The 16,786-nt window shown below is 36.1% G+C and overlaps 4 protein-coding genes and 2 long non-coding RNA genes across 8 annotated transcripts in view; 4 read left to right on the forward strand and 2 right to left on the reverse strand.

Moving 5' to 3' along the window:
- LOC104779482 (putative ribosome biogenesis protein slx9-like) lies at nt 718-2,126 on the forward strand. The gene is made up of 5 exons (XM_010503845.2): nt 718-839; nt 965-1,023; nt 1,118-1,167; nt 1,557-1,705; nt 1,804-2,126. The coding sequence occupies exons 1-5, from the start codon at nt 820-822 to the stop codon at nt 1,994-1,996; spliced, it is 471 nt and encodes a 156-aa protein (XP_010502147.1). The 5' UTR covers nt 718-819; the 3' UTR covers nt 1,997-2,126.
- Nucleotides 2,095-4,010, reverse strand: LOC104779481 (plant UBX domain-containing protein 2-like). Its single transcript, XM_010503844.2, has 3 exons — nt 2,968-4,010; nt 2,594-2,872; nt 2,095-2,498 (listed from the first exon to the last, which is right to left on the reverse strand). The coding sequence occupies exons 1-3, from the start codon at nt 3,880-3,882 to the stop codon at nt 2,265-2,267; spliced, it is 1,428 nt and encodes a 475-aa protein (XP_010502146.1). The 5' UTR covers nt 3,883-4,010; the 3' UTR covers nt 2,095-2,264.
- On the reverse strand, nt 5,105-7,571 carry LOC104779483 (cysteine-rich repeat secretory protein 12). 2 transcript variants are annotated; one of them, XM_010503846.2, is made up of 4 exons: nt 7,295-7,565; nt 6,040-6,656; nt 5,667-5,795; nt 5,105-5,462 (listed from the first exon to the last, which is right to left on the reverse strand). In XM_010503846.2, exons 1-4 carry the CDS (start codon nt 7,399-7,401, stop codon nt 5,452-5,454), a joined length of 864 nt encoding a protein of 287 aa, XP_010502148.1. In that variant the 5' UTR covers nt 7,402-7,565; the 3' UTR covers nt 5,105-5,451. The 2 variants fall into 2 exon arrangements, with proteins under 2 accessions (XP_010502148.1, XP_019099973.1); XM_019244428.1 differs by lacking the exon at nt 6,040-6,656 and having other exon boundaries at nt 6,678-7,571.
- On the forward strand, nt 8,430-9,425 carry LOC109132616. The gene is made up of 4 exons (XR_002037628.1): nt 8,430-8,698; nt 8,913-8,982; nt 9,216-9,274; nt 9,370-9,425. It is a non-coding gene; the product is annotated as an uncharacterized LOC109132616 (long non-coding RNA).
- LOC104779484 lies at nt 9,933-11,440 on the forward strand. Of its 2 annotated transcripts, XR_766480.2 has the most exons (4): nt 9,933-9,981; nt 10,077-10,138; nt 10,634-10,797; nt 11,304-11,440. It is a non-coding gene; the product is annotated as an uncharacterized LOC104779484 (long non-coding RNA). The 2 variants fall into 2 exon arrangements; XR_002037622.1 differs by lacking the exon at nt 11,304-11,440 and having other exon boundaries at nt 10,634-10,902.
- LOC104783437 overlaps nt 16,119-16,786 on the forward strand; it is a 1,519-nt gene continuing 851 nt past the window's right edge. Inside the window, exon 1 of the mRNA XM_010508593.1 lies at nt 16,119-16,679. Within this exon, the coding sequence (XP_010506895.1) occupies nt 16,119-16,679 (561 nt within the window). The remainder of the gene's footprint in view (nt 16,680-16,786) is intronic.

Below are 16,786 nucleotides of genomic sequence, written 5' to 3' on the forward strand. Positions count from 1 at the left end.
TTGTCGTTGTGAATCTTAATTGTTCTCTGTAGTGGCAGTGATTCACAGTTGATTCAGTTCAACGGTCATCTAGCATTTTTTTAAAAATCGATTTTTAATTTTAATTTTGAGTCTCTAGACTCTCTACTATTTATATACCACACGAGTAATCATTTATTTTATGTGTGTTTTTTTTTCTTCTGTCAACTATTTTGTGTTTTTTTCCTATAAAGAATTTATATGAGAGATTCCTTAATTATTTACAGGCTGGAACTTTTTTTTTGGGTTGCTTTTGTCAGTCTTTTTTGTTGCTCATCTTTTCTCATTTTTTCCTTGTTATATTCTTCTTGCCATTTTGGGTCTAAATGAGGTTCGTATCTCTACAAATTTTACTTGAATACATGGTCATCAATGTTGATAGATAAAACAAATAAAAATAGATTATTTGTTAATGTTAACTGATAGGTGTTGTACTGTTGTTTTAGTCTTTCAAAGCCATTAATATTATAGTCAACATGCAAAGCCAAAACGTTAGTCAGAAATAAACACAAATTTCTATTTTAGATTTGCTTAAACAAATAATGATGTAAGATTTAAGGTTTTTAGCACGCATTATTGTGTACTTATCATTTGGGCTCATAATGGGTTTATAAGTCTGGTAAGGCCCAACATTACTGTTATTCTTTTCCGGGTCGGGTCACAAGATCCGAAATTACAAGGCATTCAAAAATGTCTTGTCACACGAATTTGTTCAAATCTAAAACCCTAACAAAACTTAGTTCGATCAGCTTTCGCCATTAACCAGAGTAATCTGAGGTCGTCGAAGGTTTAAGAGACAGAATGGGCAAACCGAGTAAAGGGTACGGCTTTGTCTTCTCTTGTTCCAACGATTATTCATCTCAGCTCAGATTCTGTTTTGTTGTTGTTGTTGTCCGAGATTTTGAGTTTCTGATGCTTAGTTTCTGGCGTTATTGTTCACTTTCAGATCGGAAGTGACTACGAAATCTGATAAGAAGTTCGATAAGAAGCTTCAATTCTACACAAGTAAGCCCTGATTGTCTCGAAAAATTCGAACTTTTATTCTAACTAAACAAATCAAAATTGCAATGTGTCTGAAAACTTTGTTTTGTGAACGCAGAGGTCAAAGATACAGTTACTTCTTTGGCTGTCCAAAAGGAGATTGGCAAGGTAATCACTTAATGTTTCCCATTTGAGAAAGTTGCAATCTTTGTTTTAAAACTGTTGAGAATATTTGCTATTCTGCTACTTGAGTCCGTTTCTTTAGTTCTTGGTGTTATTGTAGTTCAGGCATTGTAGGAGTTTCGAATAATGAGCTTACTTCTACTAATTAGTTTGTTGCAAAATTTGAAAGCTTTGAACATTTTTCCCATTAGAGGAAAGTATCAATCTTTGTTACAACTTGTTTGTTAGCAGTACTGCAATTTGCAGGGAATTTCTAAAAATGAGCTAACTTTACTTGTACTATGGTGTTGTTTGTTGCTATTGTGAAAAGCTTTGAACTTTTTTATCCATATCATTTGCTAATTAGGGTAAACCTTTAATTATGGTTTGATCAGAAGAAGAAAATCCGCACTCGCCAAAAGAAACTAAAAGCGTATGATCTCTCCAACCTCTCAGAGTTTCTTCCCGAGTTCAATGCTTTGCAGAAATCAGCTCTTCCTGCACCTGACTTGAAGATGAATTGCAAACGGCGACAAAAGCTTGTGTATAATCTCCATTTTGCTTTGTGGTTTGTTTGAACTTTCTTTTGTTGTGATTTGCATCTGAAAGGATTGTCTTGTGTGTGTGTGTGTGTTTGTGTAGGTTGACGGAAGGGGAAAGGTTGAACAAGGTTCTAGACCATCCAGCTTTCCAAGCTGATCCTATTGGTTCGATATTTCAGCATTTGCAGAGTCAACAGCCACCGGTGGAAGAGAAGCCAAAGAAGAAGACTAACACAAACGGGAGCAAGAAAAGGAATCGAAAAAAGGGAAAGGCTGATTCCATGGAAATCTAATCTTGTCCTATAGACATAAGTTGCTTTTATGTTTTGTTTTGTTGGTTTGTTAAAGTAGTAAAACAAAATCATGATTTTGTTCCTTGGACATGATGATGAGTCTTCAAATCTGATTGTTATTATTGTGCAACTTACACAAATTTTTCCATAAATATGTGCTCGTATCACAATCACAAAATCATCATCAACTACAACTTAAAAAAGAGAGAAACGTAAATACTTTTTTTTTTCTACGGTTCAAGCCAAATCTTATGTGGAACACAAACAATCACGAGAGTGGTTCGCTGATCTCGAGGAGTTCATTGCAGAGACCTGTGTACACCAGAGAGTCAGTTTCAATTGGTCTGAACTTGATGAGTGCTGACGGAACAAGTTCTTCATCCTCTAAGGTTATCGGTTTCTGTCCCGGGGGTGGAGTATGCGGAATCACACGCCTTTTAACCAGCACTGGATCCAGCAGCTCGAACTGCAAACTCGGTTCTTTCAAAGCAGAGCTCACAAACTGATAAGAAAAAAACAAAAATCATCAAAAACTTTTGTTTAAAAAGACTAAAACCAGACTTGTGTATGCCATTTTAAAGAGATATCATTTTTTACCTCATAGAGAGCAATGGTTGGTTCCCATGGAGCAAACACACCTTGAAGCACAACTCCATCAGGAAACTGCACTCTTATCATACTTCTTTTGTACCTTCTTCTAGCCGCTTTCGCTTGTTTCTCCTTATAAGATCTCGGAATCAAAAGCTGAGACTCCGCAATCTTTTTCCTCCGTAAGTCCGCTTCTCTCTTGATTTCATCAGCTGATAGACTATAGAACGAATCAGGTACCGCTATTCTCGATGCTACGTTTTCAGAAACCGAGAAAAAGACACGAATCTGAACCAAGAAACCAAAAGTAAAACACTCTCAGAACAAGTCACAAACTTAAAATATAGATTATGTCACAACTTAAAGACCTTAATGACTCTTACCTCTCTATCAATCTTCTTTGGAGCCACTGGTTCCACAACCTGAGGTGAAGATACTGACTTCTCATCATCTTTCCTAGGCACCTCAATCTTTCTGTTATCTAGAAATCCAACAACTTTACTGATCAGTTTCGATTGTTCTTCTCCAGGAACATCCATAACAGCCCAAATCTCATTATTTTCCTCTTTCAACTCAAATCCAACCAACTCAAGAAGCTCAACACCTCCAGCAACATCACCAATAGCTTCTTTGATCTTAGCGTTACTCATTCTAATCTTTCTAAACTTAGCATTCTCAGGTTCTTTAACTATGTTCTTAAACAACCTAAGCAAAACATCAACCGAGCTCTCACTTGGCTTCCCAGAGAGATACACAACCACAAGTTTCTCGATTTCAGATATATCATTATCATTATTATCATCCTTCTCAAGTGAAGATTCTTCTCCATTAGTGTTCCCATTACCAAGACAGCTCTCAACATGAACAGAGACTTCTTCCTCTGAGGTAAATGCATTTTTACAGATCGGACACTCGAACATATTCAGAGAGTATCCGTTCTGAGATCTGTTGGAAGACGTTATAAACGCACCGTACGGGTCGAACCCGTCTTGTGGAGGAGCACGAACCGGGTCAGGATCCGGGTTTCTCGTAGACCCACTAATAATCTTCTGATCGGAGGATATGGGTTTGTCAGGCAACTGCGTCGGAGTTGGATTTGGTTTGGGTCTAGGAGTGGGATTGGTAGGAGGAGCTTGGGAAGAGTTAAACCGGTTATGAATCGGGTTAACGGGTGGTGGTGCAGAGGAAGAAGAAGAAGAAGATCCGAGAACTCTACCTGGGCCTTTGAATTTGCCAGAGGAAGAAGATAAACTGACTTTTTTCATGAACCCTTTTAGCTTATCTTTAACGTCATCCATCTTCTTCTTCTTCTCCGTGTAATCTCTCAAGCTAAATGAAAAGTACAATCTGTGTCTGAAAAATCAGAGAATGATCGATCTGTTTTGTTCTCCGGTCGTTGAAGACTTTTTTTTTTGTGTTCTGTTTTTTTTTTCCGGTTTTTCTTCATATGTAAGCCTGCGGCGTAATTTTTTGATGGGCCCTATTGGGCTAAATATTCTGATCCAACACCTACATACATCCTAAAAGCCTTAAAAGTTAAAATTACTAATTTGATATTTCTCCATTAGCCTTGGTTTTTTTTTTTTTGTTTTTTTTTTTTGGCTTTTAAAACTTTCTTTAATTTTGAAGAGGTTGAATTTTCTATTGTGTAAATTTTTGGGTAAATTTTTCTGTCATGTTACAGTTACACCAACGGGTTAGGTACCCTGATGTTGTTCCAAACATTCCAATATTCCATGAAGAGAATGGTTTCTGAACCTTACCTAGTTATCTTCAATCATTCACACTGTGCTATTACTTGACGTAGAGAGATGAATGGTGGTGATATATATAGGCATATAAAAGAATCTGTTTTTCTAACATTGCAACAGAGAGATTCTAACGATGCAGTGTCACATTTGCCACTGGCACATTTTTTTAGCAACCCTTGTTTCACATAAAATAAGGTTGAAGATAAAGGAAATGGTATATATAACAATGTTTGATCCACAGGAAAACAAAATAGTGTTGCTGCTTCTTTCTGGCCTAGGATAATATCGAACGCATAAAATGAAAAGAAATACAAAAGAAGTTAGATACTTCAAACAAATTTTAATCTACTTTAGAACCTAAAAGGGGGGAATAATTGATGATAGAGAGTGCGTCACGTAAGCCGATTGTTCCACCAATTATGCTTTTGTTTCCCCTACTTTTTTGTATGAAACATAATGATACTAAATATTCATATCTTATAGTATGATATGATTAGTATCTAATTCAATCAACTATACCTACCATTTGAGACATTGTATTTTACTTTAAATCATGGTGGATGTTAGAACTCGTTGTGATGAGTTAAGATTAAATGAAAGGGGGTTTCAGAACTTAGTTGTATAAAACATGAATCGAAAAATAAAAATAGAATTGTTTCATTGATTATAATAGAAATGGATAGACTCCTCCTAGGTTTTACTTGTGAGAATGCGCTGAGAGTAATTATTTTGAAAGAAATTTATATACTGGAAACTAAAAAAACGTATATAGCTCGCCATGGTTTAGATTCATCATTAAACAGAAACATACACTTTTTATGTCAGGATCCGTAACACATATAACATCAGTCGACAGCGTTAAGTGGCTATGGTAATCAGAAATATCAAAAACAAATTGCATGCGCCACACTTTAAAATGTTCTAACATAAAAGATACGATCACAAATCCAAACGGCGTGAGTTTTCTATATACATTTTGAAAAATAGTAAAAAACATAAATTAAAGGTGGGTCAAAAAAGAAACATCTTTTTAGAGTTTTAGTGGAGAATATAAAGAATCTCTTCGCTTTTCTTTCTCCTTTACCCATTTAATTCTTTTTTGATAATATACGAAATTTACTTGCCACCTGATATATTGAAGAAAAAAAACATTAATAGAGGATATTGAATAAAACGTCGGAATCCATATATATAGTGCCTTGTCTAGGGTCCATCACAATTTAGTCCGTTAATCATAAAAAGTTTTTGATTGTGATGATAATGTTCGATTAATTATTAGATAATTAATTGAAACAAAGATGAGTTAGTAGGAGATGGGTCACTTCATTTACCTTTACCTCTCTCGCACGATTTTGCCATAAAAGAGAGAAATACAACGAGTAACGTAACTCCAGCAATTAAGCCAACTATGATTGCAAGTGTTTTCTCTATCTCATCGTCATCATTGTTACGACTTCCACCTAATTATATCAAAATGAAAATTAATTAAACCAACACAATTATAATATGTTACATAACATTAAAAAAAAATTAGAAATTCTATAAGATAAATGAAAGAAAAAAAAATCTTGAATATAGAAACATACCAACACTAAATCACAATTAACAAAATAAACCTACTAATTAATTTTAAAATAAATAAATAAGAACCTTTACGAGAAACAAAAAAGAAGAAGCAATGGAACAAAGAAGAAAGGGCATTACCATAGCCGTTGGCTCGAGAGTGACCTCCACGGCCCGAGTAACGCGCGTAGCATTTGGCTAAGTACACGTCAGCCCAAGCGGCTCCTCCGCAATCCGATCTTAACCGGCCGATCGCCTCCATCAAACAGTCTTGACACTCGGTCGCACTGAGATCTCCGGTGCACTGCGCCACACCTTGCAACCCCCCTGACACTCCTACTCTGTACGAACCACCGCTACTTGCCGCTAAATAACCCACCACCGAGTCTCTCCGAATCAGCTCATCCGAGTTATAACCAACCGGTGGTCCACACCGTCTAACCACCACCGTCTTGTCTTCCACGCCGAGGAACGTCGCGTTGTCGTATTTAACGAAACAGCCTTCGAGCTGCAACGCGCCACCGCAGGCCATGGCGCAGAGACTCCCTAGCCGGCTAACGGCTCTCGCTATGCATCTTGCGCAATCTCCGGAGCCGGAGGAGAGATCGCCGCGACACTGGTACAATCCGTAGACGTAGGAGCTGTCCCCGGAGATACCGTTGACGGTGAAGTTGTTGTATGTGTAGAGAGAAGCTGAGCTAACGAAGGAGGTGAGCAGTGAGTTTACGTTGGACTCGTAAGGCGATCCCGGAAAGTACTTTGCNAAGAAAGGGCATTACCATAGCCGTTGGCTCGAGAGTGACCTCCACGGCCCGAGTAACGCGCGTAGCATTTGGCTAAGTACACGTCAGCCCAAGCGGCTCCTCCGCAATCCGATCTTAACCGGCCGATCGCCTCCATCAAACAGTCTTGACACTCGGTCGCACTGAGATCTCCGGTGCACTGCGCCACACCTTGCAACCCCCCTGACACTCCTACTCTGTACGAACCACCGCTACTTGCCGCTAAATAACCCACCACCGAGTCTCTCCGAATCAGCTCATCCGAGTTATAACCAACCGGTGGTCCACACCGTCTAACCACCACCGTCTTGTCTTCCACGCCGAGGAACGTCGCGTTGTCGTATTTAACGAAACAGCCTTCGAGCTGCAACGCGCCACCGCAGGCCATGGCGCAGAGACTCCCTAGGCGACTAACGGCTCTCGCTATGCATCTTGCGCAATCTCCGGAGCCGGAGGAGAGATCGCCGCGACACTGGTACAATCCGTAGACGTAGGAGCTGTCCCCGGAGATACCGTTGACGGTGAAGTTGTTGTATGTGTAGAGAGAAGCTGAGCTAACGAAGGAGGTGAGCAGTGAGTTTACGTTGGACTCGTAAGGCGATCCCGGAAAGTACTTTGCCTGTGAGCAGCCACCGTAGACGAAAGTATCAACGGCGGCGAACGTGAATGTTCCGAGAAGTGACACGACGGCGATAAAGAGAAGTGTTTTTGTCGGGAACATGACTTTCACCTATTGTTCTTTTTGTTTGGTGTATGTATGGAGTATGGTCTAAAATGATTCAAGAATATATGAGAACGTAGCAACTTCTTTATGCTTGCTAAAATGCTAGGTGCGTTATTATTATCGTTTTGTTTATTTATTTATTGAGATATATAATACGTTGGTGCATTTATATATGGTTACGAAACACTTTGTGTATATATTAAACTTCTTATCATCTGTTTTTGGTTTGCAAATTGCTATTGTGCGATACTGTAGTCTGTATACGGTCAATATTATTTTACAATTGCTAATGTAGTCATATGCGCTCATTATATAAGTTATACGCTCGTCTAATGGACAACTAGAGAAAAAAAAATATGGACAACTAGAGTGCATTCTCGATCTAAGGTGACTTTTGTTAAATGAACACATTTATCAGAATTGTAAGTACTGTTATCTTTTGGTTATTAAGATTAATCCAAACTATGCCAGAAACAAATAATTTATTGTTATTTCTAATTACAATATTACATCTTGTTCATCATATTTCTAAACGAACTTTTATTATCATTAGTGAATTTATTTCATATAGTTTATAGTTTATATACCTTAAAGTTATAGATACAAATTTGCTTTCAGAAAAAACTTGCTTAATTATGTTTACTCAACTGAGTTCTTTATACAATACTAATACTAGGATCTGACCCGCGCGGGGGAAAATTTTATATACATATTCATTTAAAATAACTGTTTAGTATAGTATGGTTGTATCTCTATATTAGTATTATTTATGATTTTACATAGAAAACATTTGGGGGATACAATATATACAATTCATCCACATAATAATATAGTATGTATATTTTTAAAATTGACCAATATATTGCACTGATGTTGTGATTGGGCTCAGTTGGGCCGAAGTTTTGTTTTATAGTTATTTAGAAATCGTCAAAAAACAATCGGGCTTCATACGTGGGGTTTTTAATATTAAAAAAAAAAAAGCCTGGAAAGACATTATTAATTTCCGATCACCCTCCCCAAAAGAACCGATCGACTGCATGACACCGTCTCAACTTCTCGAATCATTTCACCATCTCTAATCCTTTTGGAGAGAATTGATTGAAACCCGATTATTTTCATCACACAGTCCAGTCCCTTTTATGTTCTACAATTTTGGAGACCCAGTCGTACTGAAGAACAACTAAATCTTCAACTCGAAGAGAAAGGGGAAACCTAATTTGCCGTTGATTGTTTTCTTACACGGCGGATTCAATTGTGGGTTTTAGAAATCTACTTATCTATCTTAGTTAATTGGGTAAGTTGATTCTGATTAAGATAAACAAAACCCCTATCAGTACCTTCGTGGGTTTGAATTTAGCTTTATTTTTTGCAATTTGAGTAGTTATTAGAATTCGTTTTATCCATTTTTATCAGAAAAATAGTAGTCGATGTTAAGAATCACTGAAAATTTCATATGTATCCTTGACTTTAATTTGTAATGGTCTTATTATTATGTTGCAATTTTTCAGTGAATATGTGAAGGAGATCTATAAAAACAGACGGACAAAGACACAGACATCATAAACGGCAGATTATATGGTGGGTTTAACTAATCTTGTAAACTAATTCTAGTTAATTGGTTAAGTTGATTTCTAGTTCTGGAATTATTAAACGACTATCACTTTCTATCAAGTTTGAATTTAGCTATATTTTATACGATTTTTACCAACTGTGAGTATTCGTTTTATCTAGTTTTCAACTTCTTTCACAAAACATTAATCTTATTTGCTCTAGTTTCGTTATGTGCTGATTGATATGTACTAATTTTCCAGTGCAGTTGTGAAGAATAGTAATCAAACGGGAGGACAAAGGGAGAGACAGTACTGCAAATGTGAGATTTAATATTCCCGATTATATAATTAGGAGTGTTTAAGCAATTTTTACGTGATATTACTGAACTGTACTAAACATCTGTAATTATATCAGGTATCTTCGTGGAACCCTACAGCTTAGATTGGAGATGACATTGTCCAACATATTTGATAATGGTAAGTATTCTCATCTACTTTATATATTAAGATATTGATAGGTTAGATTGGTTGTTGCATATATGAAATTAGATAAATTGATTGCCAAACTTAATTTGAAAAGAAACTTATCCTTTATTAATATCATTATCATTTCATAAATGGAAATACTAAACAACTTAAACATGATAAAGCATAGAAATTTTGACATCTTTATTATTAAGTACTGAAACATTAAGACTAATCATTCTTGAAGTAATCCCCTGGCCATACATGCGTCCTTGTATGAGTCATATACGACACCATCATAAGTTNATTGGTTAAGTTGATTTCTAGTTCTGGAATTATTAAACGACTATCACTTTCTATCAAGTTTGAATTTAGCTATATTTTATACGATTTTTACCAACTGTGAGTATTCGTTTTATCTAGTTTTCAACTTCTTTCACAAAACATTAATCTTATTTGCTCTAGTTTCGTTATGTGCTGATTGATATGTACTAATTTTCCAGTGCAGTTGTGAAGAATAGTAATCAAACGGGAGGACAAAGGGAGAGACAGTACTGCAAATGTGAGATTTAATATTCCCGATTATATAATTAGGAGTGTTTAAGCAATTTTTACGTGATATTACTGAACTGTACTAAACATCTGTAATTATATCAGGTATCTTCGTGGAACCCTACAGCTTAGATTGGAGATGACATTGTCCAACATATTTGATAATGGTAAGTATTCTCATCTACTTTACATATTAAGATATTGATAGGTTAGATTGGTTGTTGCATATATGAAATTAGATAAATTGATTGCCAAACTTAATTTGAAAAGAAGCTTATCCTTTATTAATATCATTATCATTTCATAAATGGAAATACTAAACAACTTAAACATGATAAAGCATAGAAATTTTGACATCTTTATTATTAAGTACTGAAACATTAAGACTAATCATTCTTGAAGTAATCCCCTGGCCATACATGCGTCCTTGTATGAGTCATATACGACACCATCATAAGTTCTCAAATCTTCATCACATTTTGGTCCTTTTAGAAAACGGAAAAGGAGTTTCAAACAGAAATTTCCATCAAACTTACTTGGAATATACGAAATCCTTCTATTCCCATTTGTTCTCTTCCTTCTTATGAAGCTTTTTTTCTTTCGGATCCCAAGAAAAGTACAATGGAATGTCCTCAAACGTTAGTGCTCTTGCTTCTGGACAGTATTTGTTGAGATAGAAGCAAGCTGAAAGCAATGGATCTTCGATGCTTCACTTCTTTCCCACTATCCATACTGGATGGTCTTGATGGATGCAAGATCAGTTATTGCTAAGTTGGCAGCCATTTCGTAAGCTTAAGTGATATGTGCTGAAAAACTTTGTTGGAAGGTATGAAGTTTATGTGCATGAGTAATGAGTATTTATAGGTAAAATATGTTCTCATAATACATTATCATAATTGATTCACTAATTAATTCGGTAATCAAATTTCCGTAATTTTAGTGGACTGAGTTTTAGATACAGGTTTTGGAGATCAGTTACGGGACTAAAAATCCGATTGTGCTGACTAAAATTAAGGATCGTTTACTTGATGATATATATTTGGTAAAGTTATGAGATCGTAGAATGTTTTAACGATTCCTTATTTTCCGAAACCGAATTGTATAAGACTTTAGTTGACTAAAATTATGGATACGATTAGGGAAAATATAGTTGGCTAAGATAGGATATCTTTGAGAGTAAAGTGTGAATTACTATTTCGTCTCTCAATAATTGTAATTATGATTCCTAAATTATAGGAAACGTAAAACGACCGTATTTATTTTGAAGATATTTGTTTAATTGTTTTGAAGATTAATGTTTAATTAAGGTTTAATGTTTATGATTTATTGTAGATTTCGGATCACCCAGTTGGAGATTTCGGATATAAACATCCCGTTATCCGATTGTGTTAATTTCGGGTTAATTTCTTGTTATGACCCGACCCGAATTCTATTTGTACTTCTCTTTTTTCCTAATATAGAGATTTCTCTATAATCCAAATTAGATAATAGAGATGAATCTTTTTTTTTTTTTTGCCAACGAGATGAATCTTTAAATATAAAAACAATGTAAAATATATATATCATGTAGTCTCTAAAATTAAAATTTAGCATTAAAATTTTACAATGATATTTCATTTGGTTTTTTGTAACACATACAACAAAAATAAGAAATTGAAAACATAAAAAAAAAAAAAATTGAGATATTGTGGAAGAGAATGAAAGAAGTGGAAGAGAATGTGAAAATGAGAAAGTAAAAAGTGCCAATATGAGAGAATGAGACAATGCTTATTTATATGATAAGAATTAATGGAAGTTACATTTAGAATTATTGGAGTTACAAATATTATTTATTGTGTTTGAATAAAATTGAGTAGTGGAATATGATTAATGCATAATTTATTTTATTTTCAGTTATAATTTTATTTTAATGTATGAATTAAATGTATTATGTTAATTGGGTCTTAAATATTATTTAAAACAATCAAACAATTAGAAATCAAATAAAAAAATAAAAGATTTAGAAAGTATTAAATGAAAATCAACCAATAAGGAGAGACCAAAACCTTAATTATATATATATGATTAGATGTCTTTTAAGGTTTTCCACATAAATTATTTAAAAAATCTTGCTTTTCTTTTATTAATAATATATCATATACTTTTTCTTTATACAAAACACTAAAACAATAAGGGTAAAATTGAAAAATTGTATCAAATATTTGCATAAAAAAGCCTAAAATAATACTTATCACTAGGATTTCACCCGGGGTACACCGTGGAACTAAATTATAAATTATTGTATTTTAAATAATAATTTTTAATTTATTTAGTTTTTAAATTCTCAATCAATTAACTTTTTTCTAATTAATTTAGAATTTTGTTTAGAATTTTTATTTCTTCTTCTTATTTTTTATAAAGTTTATAACTTAATTACAAAAAATTTGTGGTTAGATAGAATATAAAATTCTAGATTTGTTTTGTTCTCTAGAATTAAACAAAGGTATATGCCTATATAGTATGTTAGTGCATACTTTTATGTGTATTTAATTTTTTTTTTTTTTGGAATATTAAGAATGTGTTATAGTATGTGTAACATTTTGTAGTTCATATACTAAATAATTTATAAGTTAATTTTCAAAACTATGATTACAAATATATAGTATATATGAGATAAACTAATAATTTTAGTGTTGGTTCTATAGTCCAATTTTGCTATGCTAGGCGGGTCAGACAACATGTTCAAAGATTTTTAATCCACAAAAAACTCATCATACAAACTCGTGAAAGTAAAATTTAGTTTTAAATATGTTGAGATCAAAAATCTCGGCCTGATCTTCCTCCAAGATTGAAAATCAATTCGTTTATTGATTAGGGCGATTGTTTAGGAAATTTGTGTATGAAAAAATTAAAATATTGTTTTGTAAAATTAGAAATTTCATATTAATTAAATTAATTATAAATTTAATAGTTAATGTTAAAGAGAGTGGCTCCCATTATTTTGGAAATTTATTTAAGATGAGAAATCTTGTTTTCAAAAATAGAAACTTAATATTAATTAATTAAATGAAAAAGAAAATAATAATTAATGTCAATAACAATCTTGTAAATAGATGTCAACTTCAGGATTTATTTGCTAAATGTACTTGAAAAATATATATATAGATAAACGAAATTTAAGTGGTAAAATGACATTTAAACTAAAACAGAGGAAATAGTAACTTTTCTTTAAAAAATGGGAGTAATTGCTCTTTCTAGAATGATCTATTGGAAGTTTAATATATACAAAAATGGGAGTAATTCAAGTGGTTAGTGGTGGTGCAAATGCAATATTGATTGCAATAAGAAAAAACGTCAAAATTAACGCTCATATTGGAAGTCTTGGGAGTTAAACACATAAAGATAGTATCTAACAACCACTCTTTAACCCCAAAAATAGAAATACCCATCGGTCCCAACAAACAATGGTGAATATCCGCGACGGTGCAAAGCTTTCCGACTTCTATTTTTCTTCCACAAAGGACAACCACCGCCACCAGCACCGGATCTAACCATTCGAAGTGTTTAAGGAACCAGAGTACAGAGGAGATAGAAGCAACTGTAAGTTTTTTCTCACACTCTTCCCCACTCTCGGTGTAACCCTTGCAAACTTTTCTTAAACCTTTTAACCCTGTTAACCCTGGAAAGCATTTGATAATACCTGTAACCATCGGAACTGTAAACCCACAAAACCCTCATCTGAAACCTTAAGCTGTACGTTATGGAGAGACGTATACCGTACCACCAAAAAGGAAAAGGAGTAGAGAGAGGTTTTTCCCCACCCCCCAGGAAGAGAATCAGAGCCCCAGAGCTGGATACATCAGCAGTAATCGAAGCTAATGCCCTCACGCTAATAGGACGACTCACCAACCCGTCAGTCCAAAGACTATGGTCTTTATTTCCTTTCCTTGCTAACCGCTGGAACCTCCGGGGAAAAGCGACGGGAGCCGACCTAGGAAGAGGATGCTTCCAATTTAGCTTTGAATATGAGGAGGATATGCAAAAAGTACTTGATAACCGGCCGTACCATTTTGACCAGTGGATGATCATCTTTCAGAAATGGGAGCCAGAAATCTCAGAATCCTTCCCATCCCTAATCCCTTTCTGGGTGGAACTTCAAGGGTTACCAAAGCATTACTGGCAACCTATTATGTTGCAAACTATTGCGGAAGAGCTAGGAGAGTTCATTGACCTGGAAATAACAGCCTCCGCTGCAAAGATTAAGACTCTCATTAACGGTCTACAACCACTCGCAAAAGACACAGTAGTGGAATTTCCAATCGGTAAAGAGGCCATTGTTACCTTCGAATACAAGAATCTCAAGAACCATTGCCACCACTGTATGAGGCTATCTCATGAGATGAAGCACTGCTTGGGATTAGCTGCTGAAAGAGAAAAACTTAAATCATCTACGGAAAAACCAAAGTACAACCTGGGAAGAGAGGTGTCCAGAAATTACTATGTGGCTAGTGATAATTTCACAGCTCCGAGATCCCAAGGTTTTGCAACCCATTCGGGCTTTGAATCCCAAGAAGGTATTACCTCTCGAAAACGCAAACTCGACAGTAGAGCAGAGAACCAACTCTCCTTTTCGGGGGAGAGAACTAGCAGAACCCCCTCAGCTGCACCTATAAGAGAAAGAAGATATGAGAGTAGTGGATGACCTAGATATGGTGAAAAGAATAGCCCCAGAATCCATAGTCAATCAGCTCGAGCACCAACTTACCGGATGCTGCAATGGCGAGAAAGACCAAATCAACAATACTCAGCTAGAGGAGAAGATTCAGGGAGCTCCAGACCTCGCAGACCTCCACTGGAGAGAATTGTAGAAAACCTTGAGCAGCGAACTCCGCCAACTGCCTCCACTACTCGAGAAACAAACCAGAATGCTATTGAAAATGGCGGCAGAATAAACCCGACTCCGGTAGTAATACCTTCCAAGGATCAAGTCTTAAGTGAGTTAAGAGAGGTAATTGTACAATACTGCTCTGTCGCAGATCCTACGGAGAGTGCAGCGAGGAGACAGAGAGTCATTCAGGGTGAGGCAAGGAACCTTATGAACCAAACAGCAGAAGAGATTATTGAATCTGCGGTGGTGTTAGCCTCTGATATCCTACCGGGAGAGGAGGTGGCTGTGACTGGAACCCCAGTGAATCATGTGATTATCAGTGAAGATCTGCCACAAATTGACAGAACAAGAGCAACACAAACACCAAGAGGTCGAGGAAGACCACCAATGGCAAAACCACCTACAAAAACTGTACAAAAGCTGTCAGGAGCTAAAAGCCAAAAACGAAACCTAATTCAGGGTTCTCCAAAGAAACCAAGTGCTCCTAGACAGATCCAAAGAAGTGGTGGAGAAACCTCAAAACAAAATAGAGGAAAAGCGGCAGACTCAGAGCGAACCGAGGATGAATCATCATCTATCAGAAGCCATAAGTCGAAACAACGCAAAACCGGGGATCCAAAGATCTCTTTAATACCTGCAAGAAGGAAGAATACAGTGGATTTTCAGAATCCGCCAACCCCTCTTCCTTAAGGGTACTGAGCTGGAACTGTTGTGGATTGAGGAATCCCATAACAGGCCAGCGGCTAAGGGAAATCAAGAAAAAGATATTCCCTGACATTTTATTCCTCATGGAGACAAGAAATACCTCGAAGTTTATTCTGCAACACTTGGACTGGATGGGGTATACGTCAAGCTTCCTTGTTCCCCCATCAGAGTCGACTACAGGAGGACTTGCCTTGTTCTGGAAAGGAAATATTGAAATGGAAATCATTACCTCTTGTGCAAATTTTATTGATACCAAAGTAACAACAAAGGGTAAAACTTTCTACTCTACCTTCCTATATGGAGAACCGGACTTGGCCAAAAGACAAGAGATATGGATCCAGATCCAAAACTTTGGAGAAACTCGAAATAGCCCCTGGTTTATTACAGGAGACTTCAATGAGATCATAAATAACTCTGAAAAAGTAGGTGATCCACCAAGACCTGAGGGTTCATTTACTAACCTGCGAGCATTGACGTCTACCTGTGACCTCTTTGATTTAAAACATTCAGGAAACTTCCTGTCATGGAGAGGAAAAAGATATTCTCATTTGGTACGGTGTCGTTTAGACAGGGCTATGGCAAACAGTGAATGGGTGTTGGAATTTCCGTCGGGCAGAAGTGAATATTTGAGATTTGAAGGATCTGACCACCGGCCTTTGGTCACCTCCTTTGACCCTATTAAACAAAAGAGAAGAGGTTTGTTCCGGTATGATAGAAGTTTAAAAGGAAATGAGGAAGTGAGGAAACTTATCCTAGATGCCTGGAAGTTGATCCCGGAGGCAGCAGTTGAGGAAAGACTAGAGGTTTGCAGGAGGGAGATAATCACCTGGAGCAAAAAGAACCGTGAAAACAGTAAAAAAACAATCAATCTGCTCCAGAAAGATTTGGAAGAACAAATGACTAAGGATGAGGATAATCAAGAGGAGTTAGACAGAATAAACAAAGAGCTACTGAAAGCTTACCAGAAGGAAGAGGCTTTCTGGAAACAGAGGAGTCGACAGCTGTGGCTCACCTTGGGAGATAAGAATACGGGATATTTCCACGCAGCTCCCAAAAGCAGGAGGGCCCTAAACAACATATCAGTGATGGAGGCAGCGAATAGTATTCCAGTTTTTGAAGAAAATGAAATAGTCCAGGCAATTACTGACTATTATCAACAAATCTTCACCTCCCAGGAAGGAAACCGAAGGAAAGTGGTACAGGAGGCTCTAACTCCCTGCATAACAGAGGATATGAATGCAAA

This window comes from Camelina sativa, chromosome 4 (assembly GCF_000633955.1).
Source record: "Camelina sativa cultivar DH55 chromosome 4, Cs, whole genome shotgun sequence".
Lineage (NCBI taxonomy): Eukaryota > Viridiplantae > Streptophyta > Magnoliopsida > Brassicales > Brassicaceae > Camelina > Camelina sativa.